Source organism: Gopherus flavomarginatus, chromosome 18 (assembly GCF_025201925.1).
Source record: "Gopherus flavomarginatus isolate rGopFla2 chromosome 18, rGopFla2.mat.asm, whole genome shotgun sequence".
In the NCBI taxonomy this organism is placed as follows: domain Eukaryota; kingdom Metazoa; phylum Chordata; order Testudines; family Testudinidae; genus Gopherus; species Gopherus flavomarginatus.
Window position 1 is genome coordinate 3879860 of NC_066634.1, and position 21918 is coordinate 3901777.

The 21918-nt window shown below is 67.5% G+C and overlaps 3 protein-coding genes across 3 annotated transcripts; 2 read left to right on the plus strand and 1 right to left on the minus strand.

Moving 5' to 3' along the window:
* The first annotated feature begins 6310 nt into the window (after positions 1-6310).
* On the plus strand, positions 6311-9762 carry LOC127036894 (uncharacterized). The gene is made up of 6 exons (XM_050928165.1): positions 6311-6480; positions 6701-6920; positions 7458-7531; positions 7619-7780; positions 7978-8105; positions 8484-9762. The coding sequence occupies exons 1-6, from the start codon at positions 6325-6327 to the stop codon at positions 8881-8883; spliced, it is 1140 nt and encodes a 379-aa protein (XP_050784122.1). The 5' UTR covers positions 6311-6324; the 3' UTR covers positions 8884-9762.
* Positions 9763-9775: 13 nt separating this feature from the next.
* On the plus strand, positions 9776-10806 carry LOC127036895 (lutropin subunit beta-like). The gene is made up of 4 exons (XM_050928166.1): positions 9776-9865; positions 10037-10210; positions 10357-10630; positions 10763-10806. The coding sequence occupies exons 1-4, from the start codon at positions 9851-9853 to the stop codon at positions 10804-10806; spliced, it is 507 nt and encodes a 168-aa protein (XP_050784123.1). The 5' UTR covers positions 9776-9850.
* Positions 10807-11051: 245 nt separating this feature from the next.
* On the minus strand, positions 11052-20806 carry RUVBL2 (RuvB like AAA ATPase 2). The gene is made up of 15 exons (XM_050927716.1): positions 20659-20806; positions 20471-20519; positions 19992-20047; positions 19291-19432; positions 18830-18959; positions 18212-18278; positions 17723-17829; positions 16610-16703; positions 15896-16019; positions 14768-14862; positions 14257-14375; positions 13151-13270; positions 12212-12341; positions 11284-11398; positions 11052-11165 (listed from the first exon to the last, which is right to left on the minus strand). Exons 1-15 carry the CDS (start codon positions 20668-20670, stop codon positions 11140-11142), a joined length of 1386 nt encoding a protein of 461 aa, XP_050783673.1. The 5' UTR covers positions 20671-20806; the 3' UTR covers positions 11052-11139.
* Positions 20807-21918: the final 1112 nt, after the last annotated feature.

Here is a 21918-nt window from a genome sequence, read left to right on the forward strand (position 1 = left end):
TCAGGACATCTGGTCACTGTACATCTACGTTATTACCTAGTCACCTTTCCCCATAACCCATCTAGAGTCATCGGGGCACACCAGGCCCCCACAGACCCTGTCATTCCACTTGGTACACGGGAAGAGGAAACAAGGGGAAAATTAGCCTGACCAGATGTCCCAGGTTTATAGGGACAGTCCTGATTTTGGGGTCTTTTTCTTATCTAGGCTCCTATTACCCCCTCACCCCGTCCCTATTTTTCACACTTGCTGTCCGGTCGCCCTAGGAGAAATGCAGGCGAGGGGGTCACCGGAGCTCCATCCTGCGTGCAGGAAAACGGTCGTGACGGGAGGGCGAGTTCAGTGGTTTGAGCATTGGTCTGCTAAACCCAGGCTTGTTAGTTCAAACCTTGAGGGGCCACTTAGGGATCTGGGGCAAAAATCGCCTGGGGCTTGGTCCTGCTTTGAGCAGGGGGTTGGGCTAGAACCTCCTGACGTCCCTTCCAACTCTGATCGTCTGATTCCAAGAACAGGATCCTTGTGGCACCTCAGAGACAAACACATTTATTGGGGCATCGGCTTTCGGGGGCTAGAACCCACTTCATCGGCTGCAGCCCCCGACAGCCGACGCCCAAATAAAAGTGTTTGTCTGGAAGGTGCTAGAAGGATCCTGGGGTTCTGCGGATCCAGACTAACACGGCTGCTGCTCGGAAAAGCCGCTGTCTGGCCTGGGACTCTCGTCGCTTTCGAGCAGCGTTTTTGTCTCGGGATTTGCTCCACCGGCTCACGGGCCCCTCGGGAGCTGCCCGGCCTGTGGGATTCGCGCTGAGCGGCGGGTTCCTGGCTAACGCTCCAGCCAAACCCGGGCTCTGTGCTGGGCCGTCCCCAATCACCGAACAGAGACGTGTTCAGTGTTACCTTCATCCGGCATAATCCATCTCGGGGGACCGGCCCTGGGGCCCTGGGCCCACAGCTCTGCCCCAGACCCCTCGGGAGTCCCGTGGGGGCCGCAGCTCTGAGTCCCCAGAGCCCGGCTCTGCCCCGGGCCCCTTGGGGGTCCCCTGGGGGCTGCAGCTCTGAGCCCCCAACACCCGGCTCTGCCCTGGGCCTCTCGGGGGTCCCCTGGCTCTGGCCCCCAGGGCCGCCCCCATCCCCTGGGCTCCAGCCCACAGGGACCCTCAGCCAGTACAAAGTGGGGTTATCGTACGTCCCACCCCAGCCCGAGCAGCTCTCAGGGTCCTGGCCTGGCCAGTCCCCATCTCGTGTCCCGGCCCCACGGGCTCCGGCTTCTCCTTGGCCCTACCCAGCCCCTCTCTTCCAGCCACGCCCTGTATCCCCTCCCCACAGCCCCCCTCTTCCAACCAGGCCCGTATTCCCTCCCCTAGGCCCCCGCTTCCAGCCAGGCCCCATATCCCCTCCCCACAGCCGCCCTCTTCCAACCAGGCCCGTATCCCCTCCCCTAGGCCCCCCCCTTCCAGCCAGGCCCTGTATTCCCTCCCCACAGCCCCCCTCTTCCAACCAGGCCCGTATCCCCCCCCCAGACCCCCCCTTCCAGCCAGGCCCCATATCCCCTCCCCACAGCCGCCCTCTTCCAACCAGGCCCGTATCCCCTCCCCTAGGCCCCCCCTTCCAGCCAGGCCCTGTATTCCCTCCCCACAGCCCCCCTCTTCCAACCAGGCCCGTATCCCCTCCCCTAGGCCCCCCCTTCCAGCCAGGCCCTGTATTCCCTCCCCACAGCCCCCCTCTTCCAGCCAGGCCCGTATCCCCTCCCCTAGGCCCCCCCTTCCAGCCAGGCCTGTCATAAACCTAGTCCCAGATTTGGACCTTAGCGTCCAAAATATGGGTGTTAGCATGAAAACCTCCAAGCTTAGTTACCAGCTTGGACCTGGTAAAGCTGCCACCACCCAAAAAATTAGAGTGTTTTGGGGCACTCTGGTCCCCCCAAAAACCTTCCCTGGGGACCCCAAGACCCAAATCCCTTGAGTCTCACAACAAAGGGAAATAAACCTTTTCCCTTCCCCCGTCCAGGTGTTCCTGGAGAGATGCACAGAAGCAACCTCCCTGAATCTAAGCAGAGGGATTCCACCCTCCCCGTTTCCAGCCTTGGAAAACAGAAGTACCGAGAGCTAATCTCTCTTCCCCCCTCACCCAGAGGGAATGCAAAGTCAGGCTAGGAAATCTAACACACACAGATTTCCCCGACTTCTTCCTCCCACCGATTCCCTGGTGAGCACAGACCCAGTTCCCTGGAGTTCCCCACTAAAGAAAAACTCCAACAGGTCTTAAAAGAAAGCTTTATGTAAAAAGAAAGAAAAATACATACAAATGGTCTCTCTGTATTAAGGTGACAAATACAGGGTCAATTGCTTAAAAGAATATTGAATAAGCAGCCTTATTCCAAAAGAATACAAATCAAAGCACTCCAGCAACTACAGACATGTAAATACAAAAGAGAAAACAATAACCCCTATTGTTTTATGATCTCTGTACTCACAACTGGAAACAGACGATTAGAAAGCAGGAAATAGAAACCCCCTCATAGCCCAGAGAGGCAGGCAGAAGACCCAGAACAAAGGACTCAGACACAAACGTCCCTCCACCCAGAGTTGAAAAAATCCTGTTTCCTGATTGGTCCTCTGGTCAGGTGCTTCAGGTGAAAGAGACGTTCACCCTTAGCTATCTGTTTATGACAAGGCCCTGTATCCCCTCCCCACTGCCCCCCACTTCCAGCCGGGCCCCGTATCCCCTCCCCACTGCCCCCCGCTTCCAGCCAGGCCCCATATCCCCTCCCCACTGCCCCTCTCTTCCAGCCGGGCCCCGGATCCCCTCCCCACTGCCCCCCGCTTCCAGCCGGGCCCCGTATCCCCTCCCCACTGCCCCCCTCTTCCAGCCGGGCCCCGTATCCCCTCCCCACTGCCCCCCGCTTCCAGCCGGGCCCCGTATCCCCTCCCCACTGCCCCCCCTTCCAGCCGGGCCCCGTATCCCCTCCCCACTGCCCCCCGCTTCCAGCCGGGCCCCGTATCCCCTCCCCACTGCCCCTCTCTTCCAGCCGGGCCCCGTATCCCCTCCTCACTGCCCCCCGCTTCCAGCCGGGCCCCGTATCCCCTCCCCACTGCCCCCCGCTTCCAGCCGGGCCCCGTATCCCCTCCCCACTGCCCCCCGCTTCCAGCCGGGCCCCTATCCCCTCCCCACTACCCCCCCCTTCCAGGCAGGCCCCTATCCCCTCCCCACTGCCCCCCGCTTCCAGCCGGGCCCCGTATCCCCTCCCCACTGCCCCCCGCTTCCAGCCGGGCCCCGTATCCCCTCCCCACTGCCCCCCGCTTCCAGCCGGGCCCCGTATCCCCTCCTCACTGCCCCCCGCTTCCAGCCGGGCCCCGTATCCCCTCCCCACTGCCCCCCCTTCCAGCCTGGCCCCGTATCCCCTCCTCACTGCCCCCCGCTTCCAGCCAGGCCCCAATCCCCTCCCCTAGGCCCCCCCTTCCAGCCAGGCCCTGTATCCCCTCCCCACTGCCCCCCTCTTCCAGCCAGGCCCCGTATCCCCTCCCCTAGGCCCCCCCTTCCAGCCGGGCCCTGTATCCCCTCCCCACTGCCCCCCTCTTCCAGCCAGGCCCCGTATCCCCTCCCCACTGCCCCCCTCTTCCAGCCAGGCCCCTATCCCCTCCCCACTGCCCCCCTCTTCCAGCCAGGCCCTGTATCCCCTCCCCACTGCCCCCCTCTTCCAGCCAGGCCCCGTATCCCCTCCCCACTGCCCCCCCTTCCAGCCAGGCCCTGTATCCCTTCCCCACTGCCCCCCTCTTCCAGCCAGGCCCCGTATCCCCTCCTCACTGCCCCCCTCTTCCAGCCAGGCCCCTATCCCCTCCCCACTGCCCCCCTCTTCCAGCCAGGCCCCTATCCCCTCCCCACTGCCCCCCTCTTCCAGCCAGGCCCTGTATCCCCTCCCCACTGCCCCCCTCTTCCAGCCAGGCCCCGTATCCCCTCCCCACTGCCTCCCCTTCCAGCCAGGCCCTGTATCCCTTCCCCACTGCCCCCCTCTTCCAGCCAGGCCCTGTATCCCCTCCCCACTGCCCCCCTCTTCCAGCCAGGCCCCGTATCCCCTCCCCACTGCCCCCCCTTCCAGCCAGGCCCTGTATCCCTTCCCCACTGCCCCCCTCTTCCAGCCAGGTCCCGTATCCCCTCCCCACTGCCCCCCCTTCCAGCCAGGCCCTGTATCCCTTCCCCACTGCCCCTCTCTTCCAGCCGGGCCCTGTATCCCCTCCCCACTGCCCCCCTTTTCCAGCCAGGCCCCATATACCCTCCCCATTGCCCCCCGCTTCCAGCCGGGCCCTGTATCCCCTCCCCACTGCCCCCCTCTTCCAACCAGGCCCCTATCCCCTCCCCTAGGCTCCCCCTTCCAGCCAGGCCCCATATCCCCTCCCCACTGCACCCCGCTTCCAGCCAGGCCCCGTATCCCCTCCCCACTGCCCCCCTCTTCCAACCAGGCCCCTATCCCCTCCCCACTGCCCCCCGCTTCCAGCCGGGCCCTGTATCCCCTCCCCACTGCCCCCCGCTTCCAGCCAGGCCCTGTATCCCCTCCCCACTGCCCCCCTCTTCCAGCCAGTCCCCATATCCCCTCCCCACTGCCCCCCGCTTCCAGCCGGGCCCCGTATCCCCTCCCCACTGCCCCCCTCTTCCAGCCAGGCCCCATATCCCCTCCCCACTGCCCCCCTCTTCCAACCAGGCCCCTATCCCCTCCCCTAGGCCCCCCCTTCCAGCCAGGCCCCGTATCCCCTCCCCCAGGCCTCCCCTTCCAGCCAGGCCCCGTATCCCCTCCCCACTGCCCCCCGCTTCCAGCCGGGCCCCGTATCCCCTCCCCACTGCCCCCCTCTTCCAACCAGGCCCGTATCCCCTCCCCTAGGCCCCCCCTTCCAGCCAGGCCCCGTATCCCCTCCCCACTGCCCCTCGCTTCCAGCCAGGCCCCGTATCCCCTCCTCACTGCCTCCCCTTCCAGCCAGGCCCCGTATCCCCTCCCCACTGCCCCCTGCTTCCAGCCGGGCCCCGTATCCCCTCCCCTAGGCCCCCCCTTCCAACCAGACCCCATATCCCCTCCCCACTGCCCCTCGCTTCCAGCCGGGCCCCGTATCCCCTCCCCACTGCCCTTTGCTTCCAGCCGGGCCCCGTATCCCCTCCTCACTGCCCCCCGCTTCCAGCCGGGCCCCGTATCCCCTCCCCACGGCCCTTTGCTTCCAGCCGGGCCCCGTATCCCCTCCTCACTGCCCCCCGCTTCCAGCCGGACCGCATATCCCCGCCCCACTGCCCCTCGCTTCCAGCCGGGCCCCGTATCCCCTCCCCACTGCCCTTCGCTTCCAGCCGGGCCCCGTATCCCCTCCTCACTGCCCCCCGCTTCCAGCCAGACCCCATATCCCCTCCCCACTGCCCCTCGCTTCCAGCCGGGCCCCGTATCCCCTCCCCACTGCCCTTCGCTTCCAGCCGTGCCCCGTATCCCCTCCCCACTGCCCTTCGCTTCCAGCCAGACCCCATATCCCCTCCTCACTGCCCCCCGCTTCCAGCCAGACCCCATATCCCCTCCCCACTGCCCTTCGCTTCCAGCTGGGCCCCGTATCCCCTCCTCATTGCCCCTCGCTTCCAGCCAGGCCCCGTATCCCCTCCTCACTGCCCCCCTTCTTCCAGCCAGGCCCCATATCCCCTCCTCACTGCCCCTCATTTCCAGCCAGGCCCCATATCCCCTCCTCACTGCCCCTTGCTTCCAGCCGGGCCCTGTATCCCCTCCCCACTGCCCCCCGCTTCCAGCCGGGCCCCGTATCCCCTCCCCACACCAGCCCTTTGTCCTCCCTCCAGCCAGCAGGTCACCTGGCCCCTCCCCTCAGCCCCTTGTTCCCCCAATGACTGGAGCCAGCTGCTAGAGCTGTGGGGGGTGGGTGGCTCCTGGACACCAGTTGCTGGGTCCCCCCATCTCCAGGCTGTCGTCGGGGTCCCAGATGCTGGGCGAGGTCACACCTGGCCCCCTTCAGCAATGACCCCCCCTCGCCACCCCGCCATTGCACACCTGGCACACAGGGAAACTGAGGCACACACCATGTTCATGCACAACACTATGAAAAGCCTCCACTTTGTCACACACACACACCCCTCTCCAAGCTGGGGAGAGAACCCAGGCGTCCTAGCTCTAAGCCCCACCCCCCTCACTTTACCCCACGCCCCTCTCTGAGCCAGGAGAGAACTCAGGCGTCCGGGCTGCCAGCTGCTCCCTGGGCCCCATGCCAGGTCACATGTGCTAGGTTCTAGCTCCATGGTAACAAGTCACAAACACCCCCCCCGCGGGGGGGCGGGGCAAGGGCAGAGACTGGCATGGCTGGCACCGTCCTGCCCGCGCCCGCGGGCACCGACCTGGGCTGGGGCCTCGAGGGGGCCCGATGGCACCACAGCCGGGACTGGCCCCTCACCAGCAGTGGGGTGGGGCTGGAGAACCGGCCCCCACAGCCCTTCCCGCCCCCTGCTGCCCGCGTGAGTGCCAACCAGCGTCCCGGACGCCTGGGTTCCCTCCTGGCTCGGGGAGTGGGGAGTCTGGTGGTTAGAGCTGGGGCTGGGAGAAACAGTACCCAGGCTCTGGGAGGGGAGTGGGGCCTAGTGGTTGGAGGGGAAGGGGCTGGCAGCCAGGATGCCTGGGTTCCCTCCTCAGCTCTGTGGGGCAGGGGGTTACGGTCTCTCTCTGTCTCCCCCCTAGTCCACAGTCCATGAGCCCCTGCCCCCTGGCGTGGAGCGGCCCCCACAGGAAGAGCTGATCCGGCGCCTGGCGACCACCACGGGCCTCTGCCACGACGTGAAAACCCACGGAGGGGTCCTGGGGCAGCCCAGCTACCTCCTGCCCGCCCCGCTGTGGAGAGTCCACTGCAACAAGGATCTCCGGGACAAGGCACACAGGGGGCTGGGGACCAGACGCCTGGGTTCCATCCCCATCTCTGGGAGGGGAGTGGAGGTCTAGTGGTTAGAGTGGGGGCGGCTGGGGGCCAGAACTGCTGAGTTCCATCCCCGGCTCTGGGAGGGGAGGGGAGTGAGGTCTAATGCTTCGGGGGGGGGGAGAGCCAGGACTCCTGGGTTTCACCCCCAGCTCTGGGAAGGGAATGGGGTCTAGTGGTTAGAACGGGGCTGGGGGCCAGGACTCCTGGGTTCCATCCCCGGCTCTGGGAGGGGAGTGGGGTCTAGTGGTTAGAGCAGGGGGGGCTGGGGGCCAGGACTTCTGGGTTCCATCCCCGGATCTGGGAGGGGAGTGGGGTCTAGTGGTTGGGGGGGGAGAGCCAGGACTCCTGGGTTCCATTCCTGACTCTGGGAGGGGAGTGGGGTGCAGTGGTTAGAGTGGGGTGTGGGGGCTGGGAACCAGGATGCCTGGGTCCCATGGCTCAATGCCTGCTTCTGGGGGTAGGGGGGCCAGCAGTGATGCCATGGAGGCATTTGAAGCTCACGCATTGTCTCTTGCCCCCTAGGATGGCTTTTGGGATCTGCTCTAGGGTCCCCCGCCCGCTGTTGGGGGCAGGGAGAGGAAGGTTATAGATCAGGGGTGGGGGCTCCTTAGAACATGGAGGGGGCCTGTCTCCCTCCCACCTGCACTGACCCCCGCCCCCCCACCCGGTGCTCTGCCCCCCAGCTGCAGCTCCGCGCCTGGCGGGTCCCGCTGACCCCGGGGGGCCAGCCCAGCGAGACCCGGCACCGGTTCTGCGGCTGGCCCAACCTGCCCCCCGAGCCCCACCACCACGCCGGCCCCCAGCCCTTCGCCCTGGCTGCCCACCACAGTGACGGCGCCTCCAAGGTAGGGACCCCAGAAATTGGGGGGGGCTCCCTGGATGGGAGGGGGAAGGGGCTGGGGTTCCCCGGGAGGGTGGCGCTGGCTGATGGGGTGGGGAGAGGGGTCAGGTTCCCAGGAAGATGGTAGATGGAGTGGGGGGAGGGGCTGGGGTCCCCAGAATGGGGTGAACCCTAATTTCCATCTCCCCGGCACCCCCCAAGTCCATGGTGGCCAGCACCGAGAACAGGCCCCTGGCTGGATCCGTCTTCTACGTCCGCGACGGGGCAGTTCTGAGCCGTCTGGACCCCTACGTCTCCGTCACCAGCCGGGACATCCGTGCCTTCAGCCCGTGAGAGACCCCACCGCTGGCGGGGGGGAGGGGGGCTGGGAGGCAGGACACCTGGGTTCTCTCGCTGGCTCTGGGAGGGGAGTGGGGGCTAGTGGTTAGAGCAGGGGCTGGGAGCCAGGACTCCTGGGTTCTCTCCCTGGCTCTGGGAGGGGAGTGGGGGCTGGTGGCTAGAGCAGGGGGGGTGGGAGCCAGGACTCCTGGGTTCTCTCCCTGGCTGTGGGAGGGGAGTGGGGGCTAGTGGTTGGAGCAGGGGGGCTGGGAGGCAGGATGCCTGGGGCCCGTTGCAAGAGGGAGGAGTTGGGGGTGTGTGGGCAGGGCTGACAGAGTTAGGGGGCAGAAGGATCAGTGGTTTCACCCCCAACACCATCTCTCCCCCAGGCAGGAGCTGCAGGGCCACGCCCGGAAAGACGCCCTCACCTACTGGCAGTTTGAGGGTTACCCAAAGGCCTGGGGGCACGGCCTCAAGGACCCCTCCCTGGGCAAGGATGCGGTACCCCTCCTCCGACCCCCCAGCCTCCCACGCAACCCTGGCCTCTTGCCCAGCCCCACCCACCGTCCCCGCCTGCCAACGCTGGCCCCTGCTGTTCCACACCAGGGGGCGCTGAGCCTGGCACAGGAGTCCTATGGGTCCCCCCGCTGCACCCCCAGCAGCCGGGGCCCCCCAGCCCGGCCCCCCACTGTCTGCCCCCCCGCAGCCAGGCCCCAGATCCTGGCAGTGCCCCTGATGTACCGCACGGAGTATCAATCTTATGGGAGCAGCAAGCCTGGGCCTGTTTGAGGGGTCCCCCTCCATACCCCCCCATACTGTGCACCCCAACATGCTACGATACGTCACCCCGTGTTCTCTGGTCTGTCCTCCTTGGGATGCAGGGGGCTCACTGAGGCCTGGTCCTTTCTCTGCCCCCCCGCCCGCTACCAGGACACCTGGGTTCTATTTTTTGTGGGGGGGGGGGCTGCCACGCATGATTCTCAGAAGAGGACCCAGGTGTCCTGCCAGCTCCCCTCCCCCGTGCCCTTGGGGGGGATTTGTCTGGGGGCACCACTCTTCAGGCCAGCAGGATGCGGGGATTTCTCACCTGGCAACGCATCTGGCTCCAGCCCCCGGCTTCTGGGGGGAGCCCGGGTTGCCCTTGGCAAAGGAGACGTGAGTTGAGAGGGTGAATGGCTCTGCCCCCTCCCCTCCCCAAGCCGGGAGAGAACCCAGGAGTCCTACATCCCAGCCCCTTCCCCTCCCAGAGCTGGGAGAGAACCCAGGAGTCCTGGCTCCCAGCCTCCTGCTCTAACCACTAGACCCCCCTCTCCTCCCAGAGCCAGGAAGAGAACCCAAGTGTCCTGGCTGCCAACCCCCGCTCTAACCACTAGCCCCCACTCCCCTTCCAGAGCCAGGGAGGGAACCCAGGAGTCCTGGCTCCCAGCCCCCCTTGCTCTAACCACTAGTCCCCACTCCCCTCCCAGAGCCGGGGAGGGAACCCAGGAGTCCCCAGAGGCTGTGGCAGGCGAAGGGGCTGGCTGCTCGGACTCCGGGTTTGCCCTGGCAGACAGGCCGCGTGGGCCGAGCGCCCTAGTGACGTTGGCCTTGAAGTCGCCCCCTCCCTGTGCCGGGGGGGGTGGCCTTGGCTCCCCGCTGCGGCCAGCTGGAGTGGGGCGGGGGGACGGGACGTGGGCACTGGGAGGGCAGGAGCTGCTGGTATAAGAGGGGCTGCAGGGAAGAGCTGGTGCTGATTTCCTCGGGCACCGACGCCAGCATGGGACCCCCACAGGTGAGAGCAGCGGTGGGGGGCTGGGGGCAGGGAGCCATGCGCTGGCCAAGGGGGTATGGGGGGCACATGGGGGACAAGGGTCCCTGCAGGGGAGGGTCCGGGACCCAGCTAACTGTGCCCCCCCTTCCCCGAGCTGGCCCCATCTGCCCCCCGCTCTGTCCTCTCCCCCAGCGCTGGCTGCAGGCTCTGGTTCTGGCACTGCTGCTGGCCGGGGGGGCCCTGGGGGCCGCCCGCGGGCGCCGGTTCTGCCGCCCCGTCAACGCCACCATCGCGGCCGAGAAGGACGACTGCCCCGTCTGCGTCACCGTGGCCACGGCCATCTGCAGCGGGTACTGCCAAACCAAGGTGAGGGCGGGGCTGGGGCAGGTGGTGGGGGCAGGCCCAGCGGGCAGGGCCCCACACCCAGGGGAGGGCGGGCACCGGCGGGAGGGGGGCACCGACCCCCGGGGGGGTTTGCCGCCTGCCCCCCTGCCCTACCCCTCTCTCCTCAGGAGCCGGTGTACAAGAGCGCCCTGGCACCCGTCTCCCAGCACGTCTGCAGCTACCGGGCCGTGCGCTACGAGACGCTGGCGCTGCCCGGCTGCCCACCCGGCGTGGATCCGGCCTTCACCTTCCCCGTGGCACTGAGCTGCCACTGCAGCCTCTGCCTCATGGACTCCAGCGACTGCACCGTGCACAGCATCGGGCCCGACTTCTGCAGCGCCCGGGGGGGGCTTCGCCTAGGGGCGGGGGCAATAAACACCATGGCCGCACCCCCAGCTCCGCGTGTGTGTGTGGGGGCAGGGCAGGGCCTCGCTGCGACCACTGGCCCCCACTACCCTCCCAAAGCCAGGCACAGAACCTGGGGGGCTCCCAGCCCCTCCCCACAACCCACTTGACCCCCACCCCCTCCCAAAGCTAGGCACAGAACCAAGGAATCCAGTCCCCCCACCTTCGCCTAGACCTCAGCTCCCTCCCACAGCCAGCACAGAACCCAGGCATCCGGGCTCTGAGGCCCACAGCCCCCTCTCAGAGCCAGCCACAGAACCCAGGTGTCCAGGCTCCCAGACGTCCCCCCCGAGACTCCCAGCCCCATCCCAGAGCCAGGCACAGAACCCAGGCGTTCGGGCTCTGAGGCCCCAGCCCCCTCCCAGAGCCAGACACAGAACCCAGGCATCCGGGCTCCCAGCCCGTCAGACACTCAGCAGATTTTTCCAAAATGTTTATTTTACAAAACCAGAAACCAAGTAAAGGGCTGGATTGGGGGGGAGTAGGGGGGCAGCAGGGGGGCAGGATCACGATGTGTCCATGGTGTCTCCCTCTGCAAGAGAGAAGGAAGGTTAGAAGGCGGGTGGGGCTTTTGAGGGCCCTGCCAGGGGGGGGAGGACAAGACCCCGCTGCGCTGGGCAGGAGCCCCCTGGCCGCCCCCCAGCACTCACTCAGCTCGTTGAAGAGGAAGGCGTCCTGGTACTCCTTCATGTACTGGGTGGAGCGGGACTCGTCCAGGAACAGGGAATACACCCGCTTGATGTCCTCCACCTGCACCTCCGTGCCCTGCGGGGGGGGGGGGGGGCGTCAGAGGGGCCTGGTGCACCCCACGGGGCGCGGGGGGGCACCCTCAGAAATCCCACCCAGGAACACTGGCTCCCAGCCCTCCTCCTCCCCTCCCCCCGAGCCGGGATCGAACCCCAAGTGTCCGGATTCCCAGCCCCCCTCCCCCTGAGCCGGGATCAAACCCAGGTGTCCGGGTTCCCAGCCCCCCAAGACAGGATTGAACCCGGGCGTCCGGGGTCTCCCCACTCCCCGAGCCGGAATTGAACCCAGGCGTCCAGGTTCCCAGCCCCCCGAGCCAGGATGGAACCCAGGAGTCCGGGTTCCCAGCCCTCCTCCTCCCTTCCTCCCGAGCCAGGATTGAACCCCGGCGTCCGGGTTCCCAGTCCCCCAAGCTGGGACCGAACCCGGGCGTCCAGGGTCCCCCCACTCCCCGAGCCGGGATTGAACCCGGGTGTCCGGGTTCCCAGCCCCCCAAGACAGGATTGAACCCGGGCGTCCGGGGTCTCCTCACTCCCCGAGCCGGAATTGAACCCAGGCGTCCGGGTTCCCAGCCCCCCGAGCCAGGATGGAACCCAGGAGTCCGGGTTCCCAGCCCTCCTCCTCCCTTCCTCCCGAGCCAGGATTGAACCCCGGCGTCCGGGTTCCCAGTCCCCCAAGCTGGGACCGAACCCGGGCGTCCAGGGTCCCCCCACTCCCTGAGCTGGGATTGAACCCGGGTGTCCGGGTTCCCAGCCCCCCGAGCCAGGATGGAACCCAGGTGTCCGGGTTCCCAGCCCCCCGAGCCAGGATGGAACCCAGGCGTCCGGGCCTCACCTTCCTCTTGCGACACACCAGGCTGGCGGCGGTGATGAGCTGCATGGCGTAGCGCAGGGAGGTCTCCAGCCCAATGCGGGTCAGCACCGTGTAGGCGTCTTCATTCATCTCCACGTCCTCCTCCTCGCACCTGGGGGCGGAGGGAGGGGGCAGGGCACTGCTGGGGGGAGCTCGCAGCACCGGGGGGCTTCTGGCTCAGGGCAGGGAGCTCACAGCACTGGAAGAGGTCCCTGACTACGAGGTGTGCGCCTCAGTTTCCCCACAGGCTGCGTGGTCAGTGGGGGTGGGAAGAGGCTGTTTGCTCACCACACAGACCCAGGTGTGACCCACAGCGGCTGGATGGGGCCAGGCCCACCCATGCCCGGGAGGGGCCCAGAAGACAATGGCCCCTGCACTGCCCAGCCGGTTGGCACCCAGCAGCTAACGCCCATGGGTGCCCCCTGGGCAGGGAACCAGGCAGGTGTGACCAGCTGGAGGATGAGGGGATGGGGGGGGGGGTTGCTTCGTGGGGGGAGCTGGGGGCACTGGCACTAAGGGGTCAGGGGGCTCTGGGCTCAGGCCGGACCCAGCCGGCCTTAGGCCGGACCCAGCCGGCCTTGGCGCCGAGAACAGAAATTACAGCCAACCCAGGACACTCTGCTCTGCGCCCAGACCCCCAACAACCCCCCCACGCTCCCCTCCCAGCCGATTCACTCCCGAGCCCGGAGCTGGGGGGCCTGTCTGCCCCCAGGGCCCATTCCAGGGCACTTGCTGTGGGGGGCACCCAGCCTGGCCCCGGGGGGAGCTGCAGGCTCGGGGGGGGGGAGCCCAGGAAGTGGGAAGCCGAGGAGCTCACCCTAGTGAGATCGACCCCCAGGGGCTTCCAGGCTGGGTGAGAGCATTGGGCCTATGGGGCACGGCCGGGGGGACAACCCCCTCCTAGCAGCAGCCCCCCCTCACCGGATCTTGAGGATCTGCTTGGTCTCCTTGTCGCTGTAGGGCGTGGTGGAGATGATCAGCAGCCGGTCCAGCAGGTCAATGGGGATCCCGTGGGGGCTCTGGTAGCTGGTGCCACGGATCCTGGGGGGAGCAGGGCCTCAGCAACGGGGGAGGGGCTCCAGGCCCCCCCTCGCCCTCAACTGTCAGAGCCACCTGTCCCCATGCACCCCCCACCGGGAAAGCCTCCGTGAGGAAGTGGGGTTTTATTCGTCTTGTTATATTGCAGGTGAGTCTTACTGTCCCACACTAACTGTGTGTGCCTCAGTTTCCCTGCGTGCTGCACCAATACTCAGCTGGTGGGAATTGGGGGGGTGATTTTGCTGAGGCCCTCGGGGCAGGTGAGGCTGCCCAGCTGGGTGCAGCTGTGTGACCTGAGAGCCAGGAGGGGGGCGTGGCCAGGTGCCACCTTGGGCTCGGGAAGCGAGACAAAGGCCAGAGGAAGGGCTGGAGGGGGTGTCTGTTTGGAGCTGGCTGGGGGGGGAAACCAGGATCTGGGCTCCCCACCCCACAAGAGGGACCTGACTGAGGGGTCCTGGTCTCTGTACCTACAAGCTCTGGGTTTTGGGCTGTTCCTGTCGGCTAAAAAACCTTCTGTGTTACTGGTCGGCTGAGAGTCACGTCTGGCTGCAAAGTGGGAGGGCAGGACCCTCTGGCTCCCCCAGGCCCCCCCCTTGGGTGAACTCGCTGTGGGAAGTGCACGGGGGGACGGGGATGCTGGATGCCCCCCCAGGAAGGTGGAAGCCGCGTGAGCTTCTTGCCTGGGGCCAGTCTGCTCACAGAGAGGGCCCCCCCCACCCCGAGTCCTGCCTGGCTTCATAGGGAGCAGTTCCCGCCCCCGTCTGTGCCCTGCCCTAGGCCTGCCCCCCCCAGCCCCCTGTGCATTCACTTAGCACCCCCCTCCCCCGCCAATCCTGTGGGGAGCAGGGCCTCAGGAAAGGAGCTGCCTGTCACTCTGCCCTCCCCAGCCAAGCCCCCTCCACCCTGACCCCCACCAGTCTCCCCCCTTCAGAGCCATCTGTCAGCCCAGCCCCCCCACGCCCCGGCCAGGCCCCGCCCCGGCTGCCCACCTGGTGATGCCGCGGTTGGTGGCCATGATGAGCACGGGGGCCATGTCGCTCTCCAGCGCCCGGTTGAGGAAGGAGAAACACTCGATGTCCAGCATGTGAACCTCGTCGATGAACAGCACCTGGGGGGGCACGGCCATCACCCTTCTGCCGGCCCCCCCTCCCCATGGTCATCCCACTGCGATCCCCCCTCCCTGGGATCACTCCGCCGGCTCCCCCCACCATCCTCCTCCCTCTGTGGGGTCACCCCACCAGCTTCGCCCGCCATCCCCCCCTCCCTGGGATCACCCTGCTGGTCCCCCCACCATACCCTCTCCCTCCCCGGGGTCACCCTGCTGGCTCCACGCTATCCCCCCCCAGCCCCCTGTGCATACACTTAGCCCCCTCAATCACTCAGTCCCGGAAACATGCTGCCCCCCCAACACCCCACAGGCATCCTCCTACCCCAACTCATCCAGGCCCCAAACACCACCGCCCAGAGATCACCCGTCCAGCGCCCCCCACCCGCACTCACCCCCGGGATGACCTCGGCTTTTCCCTCCTCACGCCACTCAGCCACCTTGGCGTTGATCTGCTCCCGCACCTCGGCCTTGATCTCCCCGGTGTCGCCTGGGGGTGCAGAACGAGCTAGGGAGCCCCGACACCCCCAGGGGACTCAACCTCCCCAGGGGGGCACCCTACCTCGCTGGGGAAGGGAGAGGCTCTGACTTGGGGGGTAGAGCCTGTGCCCCCCAGGGCCGTGGAAGAGGGTCAGGAGGCCCTGGGGCAATGTTGATGGGGGCCAGGGGGGCAGGCCGCAGGGAGGTGGAGGGTGATGAGGCGGCTGTGGGGGAGAACCTGAGAAAAGGGCCAGGACGCCCTGAGTGCGGCTGTGGGGAGGCCGTGCCGGGGGGGGGGGGTGTGACCGCGGAAAGGTGCAGAGTGATGGGGGCGGGTGGTACCTAAGAGGGCCAGGAAGCCCTGCGGGCGGGTGTTGATGGGGCTCTGGGGGGATGATGGGGGGCTGTGGGGGTGACCGGGGGGGCTGCAGGGGGGCACCTGAGAAGAGGGCCAGGAAGCCCTGCGTGCGGGTGTTGATGGGGCTCTGGGGGGATGATGGGGGGGCTGTGGGGGTGACCGGGGGGGCTGCAGGGGGGCACCTGAGAAGACGGCCAGGAAGCCCTGCGTGCGGGTGCTGATGGGGCTCTGGGGGGATGATGGGGGGGCTGTGGGGGTGACCGGGGGGGGCTGCAACGGGGGCACCTGAGAAGAGGGCCAGGAAGCCCTGCGTGCGGCTGTTGATGGGGCTCTGGGGGGATGATGGGGGGGCTGTGGGGGTGACCGGGGGGCTGCAGGGGGGCACCTGAGAAGAGGGCCAGGAAGCCCTGCGTGCGGGTGTTGATGGGGCTCTGGGGGGATGATGGGGGGCTCTGGGGGTGACCGGGGGGGCTGCAGGGGGGCACCTGAGAAGAGGGCCAGGAAGCCCTGCGTGCGGGTGTTGATGGGGCTCTGGGGGGATGATGGGGGGCTCTGGGGGTGACCGGGGGGGCTGCAGGGGGGCACCTGAGAAGAGGGCCAGGAAGCCCTGCGTGCGGCTGTTGATGGGGCTGTGGGGGGATGATGGGGGGCTGTGGGGGTGACCGGGGGGGCTGCAGGGGGGCACCTGAGAAGAGGGCCAGGAAGCCCTGCGTGCGGCTGTTGATGACGTCGATCTCGTGCAGCGACACCGTGTGCACGACCTCCTTGCGCTTCTGCAGCTCCCCGTCCGGGCACTGCACGAACTTGGTCTGGGGGAAGGGGCAGCTCAGAGTCTGCCCTCTGGAGCCCCCCACTGCGCCCCCCAGCAACTCCCCCACCGTGCCCCCCAGCAGCCACTGACACCCCCCTCTGGGACAGCATGAAGTGATCCGGGGGAAGGGCTGCTCAGAGCCCACCTGCTGCCCCGAGCACCGCCCCACTCCCCACCCTGCCCGGACTTGGTGGGCAGGCAGCTCAGAGCCCCAGCCCGTACCTGGGCACCCCCACTCCCCCCCGTCACTGCCCACGCCCCCTAGCACTGCCCGTACCTGGGCACCCACACTCTCCCCCGTCACTGCCCACACCCCCTCTCGCCCCCCAGCACTGCCCGTACCTGGGCGCCCCCACTCCCCCCCCGGCACTGCCCACGCCCCCTAGCACTGCCCGTACCTGGGCACCCACACTCTCCCCCGTCACTGGCCCCCCCACACCCCCACTCCCCCCCCGGCACTGCCCGTACCTGGGCGCCCCCACTCCCCCCCCGGCACTGCCCGTACCTGGGCGCCCCCACTCCCCCCACCCCGCACTGCCCGTACCTGGGCGCCCCCACTCCCCCCCTCCCCCCCGGCACTGCCCATACCTGGGCGCCCATGGCGTCGTAGTCCCGCGCCCGGGTGAAGGAGCGCCCCAGCTTGCTGATCTTCCCTGTGGCTTTGTCGATGGTGATGACGTCCCTGCGGGGGGACAGAGGATCAGCCAGACTGGGTCAGACCAAAGCTCTGTCCAGCCCAGTGTCCCATGTGCCAGCAGCCGCCAGCCACCGTCGAGTGACCCATCTCCAGCTCCCGGCAAACAGAGGCCTGGTTCCCCATCCCTGCCCAGCCTGGCTAATGGCCACCGATGGACCTGTCCTCCAGGGACCTAGCTAGGTCTTTTCTGAACCCTGTTCTAGTCTTGGCCTTCACAGCATCCTGTGGCAGGGAGTTCCACAGGCCGACTGTGCGTCGTGTGAAGAAATACTTCCTTTTGTTTGTGTTAAACCTCTGCCTGTTCATTTCATTGGGTAACCCCAGTTCTTGTGTTCTGAGGAGTAAATAACACGTCCTGATTCACTTTCTCCACACCTGGCATGATTTTATAGAGCTCTGTCATACCCCCCCTTAGGCGTCTCTCTTCCAAGCTGAAAAGTCCCCGTCTGATTAATCTCTCCTCATATGGCGGCCGTCCCAGCCCCCTAATCATTTTTGTTGCCCTTTTCTGAACCTTTTCCAAATCCAACACAGCTTTTTGGAGACGGAGCGACCCCGTCTGCACGCAGTATCCCCGATGTGGGTGTGCCATGGATCTAGAGAGAGGCAACACATTTTCTCCCAGCGCTGGGCTCATGCTTTCACTGCCGCGGCACATTGAGCGGACGTTTCCAGCGAACTCTCCGCAATGACTCCAAGATCCCTCTCTCGAGTGGGAAGAGCTAATTTACACCCCAGCATTTTATGGGTTGGGGGGGATGGTCAGGCCTGGCCGGGGGGAAGGGGGGCGGGTGTGTGACAGCAGATGGAGGAGCCCAGCCCCCTCTACACTGGAAGCCCCAATATGGACCCCTTGTGGGAGCCCTTACAGGGGGCTTTGTGGATTCCTGCCCTCCCAGCAAGCATGAGCTCTCCACCCATGGGCCCCTCCTGTCCCACCCATCGCCCACTGCTGCCCTCCCCCACGCATCAGCATCCAATGCCTCCCCACCTCCCCGCCTCACCCTGCCTGCACTTTCTCCTTGGTCAGTGACTCGATCATCTTGGTGCCCAGGTCGTAGATGGTTTCCATCTCTGTGGTCTTCAACGTCAGCTTCCCCACCTTGGCGCCCTGTGGCGGGGGGGACACATCAGTCACTGCACACACCCCACCCGCCACACTCCCTGGCAGAGGGCAAACGGGGGGGAGGGAGAGAGAGCCCACAGCTGCCCCCCGCCCACTGGCCTAAGGGGGGCCTGCTTCATGGGGGTGGGAAGGGCCTGCTCTTGGGGGGGGGAGGGGAGGGGCCAGTTCCTGCAAGGGAGGGGAGATAGGAAATGGGAAGGACCCGTTCCTGGGGCAGCAGGCGGGGTATGGGAGGGCAGCACCAGCCAACCCAGGTCTGTCCTGCTCCTGCCAAGCTGGGCAGGGGAACCCGGGGTGGCACCGGCTGGCTCAGCCCCCAGGGGCTGCCCACCCCCTTGCCCCTGCCCCTGCCCCGCTCCCTACTCACAGTGCCGGTGGCCGGGCGGTCAATCTGGATCTCCACCACCTCCCCCTCGATGATCTCTGTCTCCTCCCTGCGGGTAAAGAGTGCGGGGGTCAGGGCGGACAGCCGCCTTGCCACAGTCCTCAGGGACTGAAACCAGCTTCCCCCACCACCCCCAGCAGGGCAGGCAGCTCTGTGCCCAGTGTGGACCCTACGCACGGCAGGGCACCCAATGCCCTCCTGGCTCCCAGCCCCCCCGGTCTAACCACTTGACCCTGCTCCCCTCCCATTGCCAGGAAGAGAACCCAGGACTCCTGGCTCCCAACTCCTCCCCCCACCGCCCTAACCCACCAGTTCCCCTCTCCTCCCAGAGCTGGGGAGAGAACCCAGGAGTCCTGGCTCCCAGTCCCCCACCCCAGTCTAAACCACCAGTTCCCCTCTCCTCCCAGAACTGGAGAGAGAACCCAGGAGTTCTGGCTCCCAGCCCCCACCCTAGTCTAACCCACCAGTTCCCCTCTCTTCCCAGAGCTGGAGAGAGAACTCAGGAGTCCTGGCTCCCAGCCCCCACTGCTCTAACCCACACGCCTCCCTCTCCTCCCACAGCTGGAGACAGAACCCCAGCGTCCGGGCCTCGCCCCTCACTTGATGCGCACGCCGATGGAGCGTCGGAAGGCCTGGGTCAGCGCCTCTGTCTTGCTCATCTCCAAGGAGAAGATCTCGCTGCCGGCGATGGCAGTGAAAGGCGTGTCCAGCCCCAGCGCTTGTGCCATGCCTGGGGGCAGGGGGGAGAGCTGGTTACACAGGGGACTGGACAGCTGGGGACCCCCACTCCTCAGCTACTGCTCTGGGCATGGCAACTCCCTCGAGGAGCCCAGAGGAGAGTGCCAGGGTAGGGGGGATCCCAGGACATGGGTAGGTAGGGGGGATTCCTTGGGTGGGAGCAGGATTCCAGGATGGGGGGAATTCCTGGGGGGGCAGGGAGCCCAGGGGGCCCTGTACTTATCAGGAGGAGGAGCAGAGAAGGGGTCCCCAGGCCAAGGCTGTGATCGGTTCCCAACAGGGGCCCCCCAGGTGCCTTGGAGGGAGCTCCCCCAGCGTCGTACCCATGGCAATGGCTGTCTTGCCGGTGCCCGGCTGGCCGGCGATGAGGACAGCCCGGCCCGCGATCTTCCCCTCCTTGATCATCTCCAGGATGACGCCAGCGGCGCGGCGGGCGGCCAGCTGGCCGACCATGCCCTGTGAGACCTGGGGAGAGCGAGCGGTGGATGACAGCGAGGGGGGAGCCCCAGCCAGCCCCCCGCTCCTCCCTCACATGCAACCCAGCCCCCCTATTCACACCTCCAGCCCCCCCCCCCCTCCTCCCTCACATGCAACCCAGCCCCCCGGCTCCTCCCTCACATGCAACCCAGCCCCCCGGCTCACACCTCCACCCCCCCCCCCGCTCCTTCCTCCATGCACCCCCCCCCCCGCCTCCTCCTCACATGCAGCCCAACCCCCTCACTCACACCTCCAGCCCCCTGCTGCAATCCAGAGGCAGCCCTTCCATCTCTCCCCATTCACTCCTTCCCCCATATGCAACCCCCACTCCCGCCAAAACTCCCGCCCCCAATACTCAGCTCCTCCCGTCCACTCACTAAGGTGCCCTATGCCCCCCGCACAGCCCCCAAGCTCCCTCAGACAGTGACGCTACCCCCAACAGCCCCCCATTTTCCCTCCCATTGAAGCCTCCTGGGTCTCTCTCCCAGAGGGCCCCTCTGCCCAGGCTCCCCACACGGGAGTGGCCAGGAGGAGGCGCCCCAGGTACCTGTCTAGGCTCCAGGGCATCGTCCAGGCCCAGGCCCCGGATGTGGGAGTGGGCGCCTGGGGACAGAAGAGAGGCTGGCGCATCACCAGGCTGTCCGGGCTGTGGGGGGACTTGGTGCCCCCCCGTGGGCAGGGGCCTGAGCTGATGAGGGCAAAGGGCCCAGGCAGCCTGGTATCGCCCACTGCTCCCTGACACCTCAGATCAGCCCCACAGGCCAAGCCAGCCCCCCCGCCCCCCCATTCAGCCTCCCTGGCCCAGCCAGCCCCCCCCACCGATCAGCCCCACGAGCTCAGCCAGTCCAAGCCCCCCCCCGCTGAGCCCCAAGGGCCCGATCAGCCCCACGGGTCAGAGCAGCGGGGGGGGGGGCAGGGTGCGCCCAGCCCCGTTGCCGTGGAGACCGCTTGGCGCCCGGCTGGTTGCCATGGCAGCAGGGCGCCCGCTCCTCTGCTGGGGGATCCCGCCCCCGCGGCGGGACTCACCGATCCGCTCGATGCGGGTCACGTCCCGGACCTCGGGCACCTTCGTGGTCTGCGGGAGGGAGGGGGAGAGAGCGGTGAGGGGGGGCAGCGCGCGGGGCCCCCGCCCCCCGCACCTCCCCCAACCCCCCGGCTCCCCCCCGGGCGGGGCCGCGCTCAGGGGTCCCGGGGGGCGGGGCGGCTCCTCTCACCGCCGTTGCCATGTTGCCCGGACTCCGCAACGAGCCACCCGGCGCTGACCGGAAACCGGAAGTCGCTCCCCGCCACGCGCCGAGCAGAGAGAGCCGCTCCGGCCGCCGCTCTATGGTCCGCGGTCCTCCAGCCTCCCGGGGCGGCCCCCTGACCCCGCCCCTTCCCCTGATCCCTCCCCCTCCTCCCCTGGACCTCTTTCCCTGGCCCCGCCCCTTCCCCCTGACCCCGCCCCTTCCCCTCCTACCCTGACCCCGCCCTTCCCCCTGACCCTGCCCCCTCCTCCCCTGGCCCTCTTCCCCCTGACCCCGCCCCTTCCCCTCCTACCCTGACCCCGCCCTTCCCCCTGACCCTGCCCCTCCTCCCTGGCCCTCTTCCCCCTGACCCCGCCCCTTCCCCTCCTACCCTGACCCCGCCCTTCCCCCTGACCCTGCCCCCTCCTCCCCTGGCCCTCTTTCCCCTGACCCCGCCCCTTCCCCATGACCCCGCCCCCGATCTACGCTGGTCCTCCCCCCGACCCCGCCCCTTCCCCTCCTACCCTGACCCCGCCCCTTCCCCTGACCCCGCCCCTCCCCCTCCTCCTCGGGCCCTCCTCCCCCTGACCCCGCCCCTTCCTCCTCTGACCCCGCCCCTCCCCTTCCTCCCCCGGCCCTCCTCCCCCTGACCCCGCCCCTTCCTCCTCTGACCCCGCCCCTCCTCCTCCCCCTGACCCCGCCCCTTCCTCCTCTGACCTCGCCCCTCCTCCTCCTCCCCCGGCCCTCCTCCCCCTGACCCCGCCCCTTCCTCCTCTGACCCCGCCCCTCCTCCTCCCCCTGACCCCGCCCCTTCCTCCTCTGACCCCGCCCCTCCTCCTCTCCCTGACCCCGCCCCTTCCTCCTCTGACCTCGCCCCTCCTCCTCCTCCCCTGGCCCTCCTCCCCATGACCCCGCCCTTCCTCCCCTGACCCCGCCCCTCCCCTTCTGACCCCGCCCCTTCCTCTTCTGACCCCGCCTTTCCCCCTCCTACCGCCTCCTCTCACCCCACCCCTCCCCCTCCCCTGACCCCACTCCACCCTCCCCCTTGTACCCCTGCTCAGATCCCTCCACTCCTCCCCATACCTTTCCTCTGACCTCTGCCCTCCCCTCCCCGCCCCCCTCCTGCCCGGCTCCCCTCCCTCCTTCCTGGAATTGGCGACACTTCCCCTTTAAGACCTTGGAGCACGTACCCAGCCCTTCCCCACGTGTCCCTCCGTGGCCGGTCTCCGGCTACGTCAGCCAATCAGA

Excerpts from the sequence above, each read along its gene's own strand:
- RUVBL2 (XM_050927716.1), bottom strand. Across the intron at positions 16,020-16,609 it reads ACGACGCCATGGGCGCCCAG|ACCAAGTTCGTGCAGTGCCC; the intron begins GTATGGGCAGTG and ends CCCTTCCCCCAG. Across the intron at positions 12,342-13,150 it reads AAGCAGATCCTCAAGATCCG|GTGCGAGGAGGAGGACGTGG; the intron begins GTGAGGGGGGGC and ends CTCCGCCCCCAG.
- LOC127036894 (XM_050928165.1), top strand. The coding sequence starts at position 6,325 with ATGGCTGGCACCGTCCTGCCCGCGCCCGCGGGCACCGACCTGGGCTGG. Across the intron at positions 7,532-7,618 it reads AGGAAGGTTATAGATCAGGG|CTGCAGCTCCGCGCCTGGCG; the intron begins GTGGGGGCTCCT and ends TCTGCCCCCCAG. Across the intron at positions 8,106-8,483 it reads GACATCCGTGCCTTCAGCCC|GCAGGAGCTGCAGGGCCACG; the intron begins GTGAGAGACCCC and ends TCTCTCCCCCAG.
- LOC127036895 (XM_050928166.1), top strand. Across the intron at positions 10,211-10,356 it reads GCGGGTACTGCCAAACCAAG|GAGCCGGTGTACAAGAGCGC; the intron begins GTGAGGGCGGGG and ends CTCTCTCCTCAG. Across the intron at positions 10,631-10,762 it reads GGCCGCACCCCCAGCTCCGC|CTAGGCACAGAACCAAGGAA; the intron begins GTGTGTGTGTGG and ends CCCCTCCCAAAG.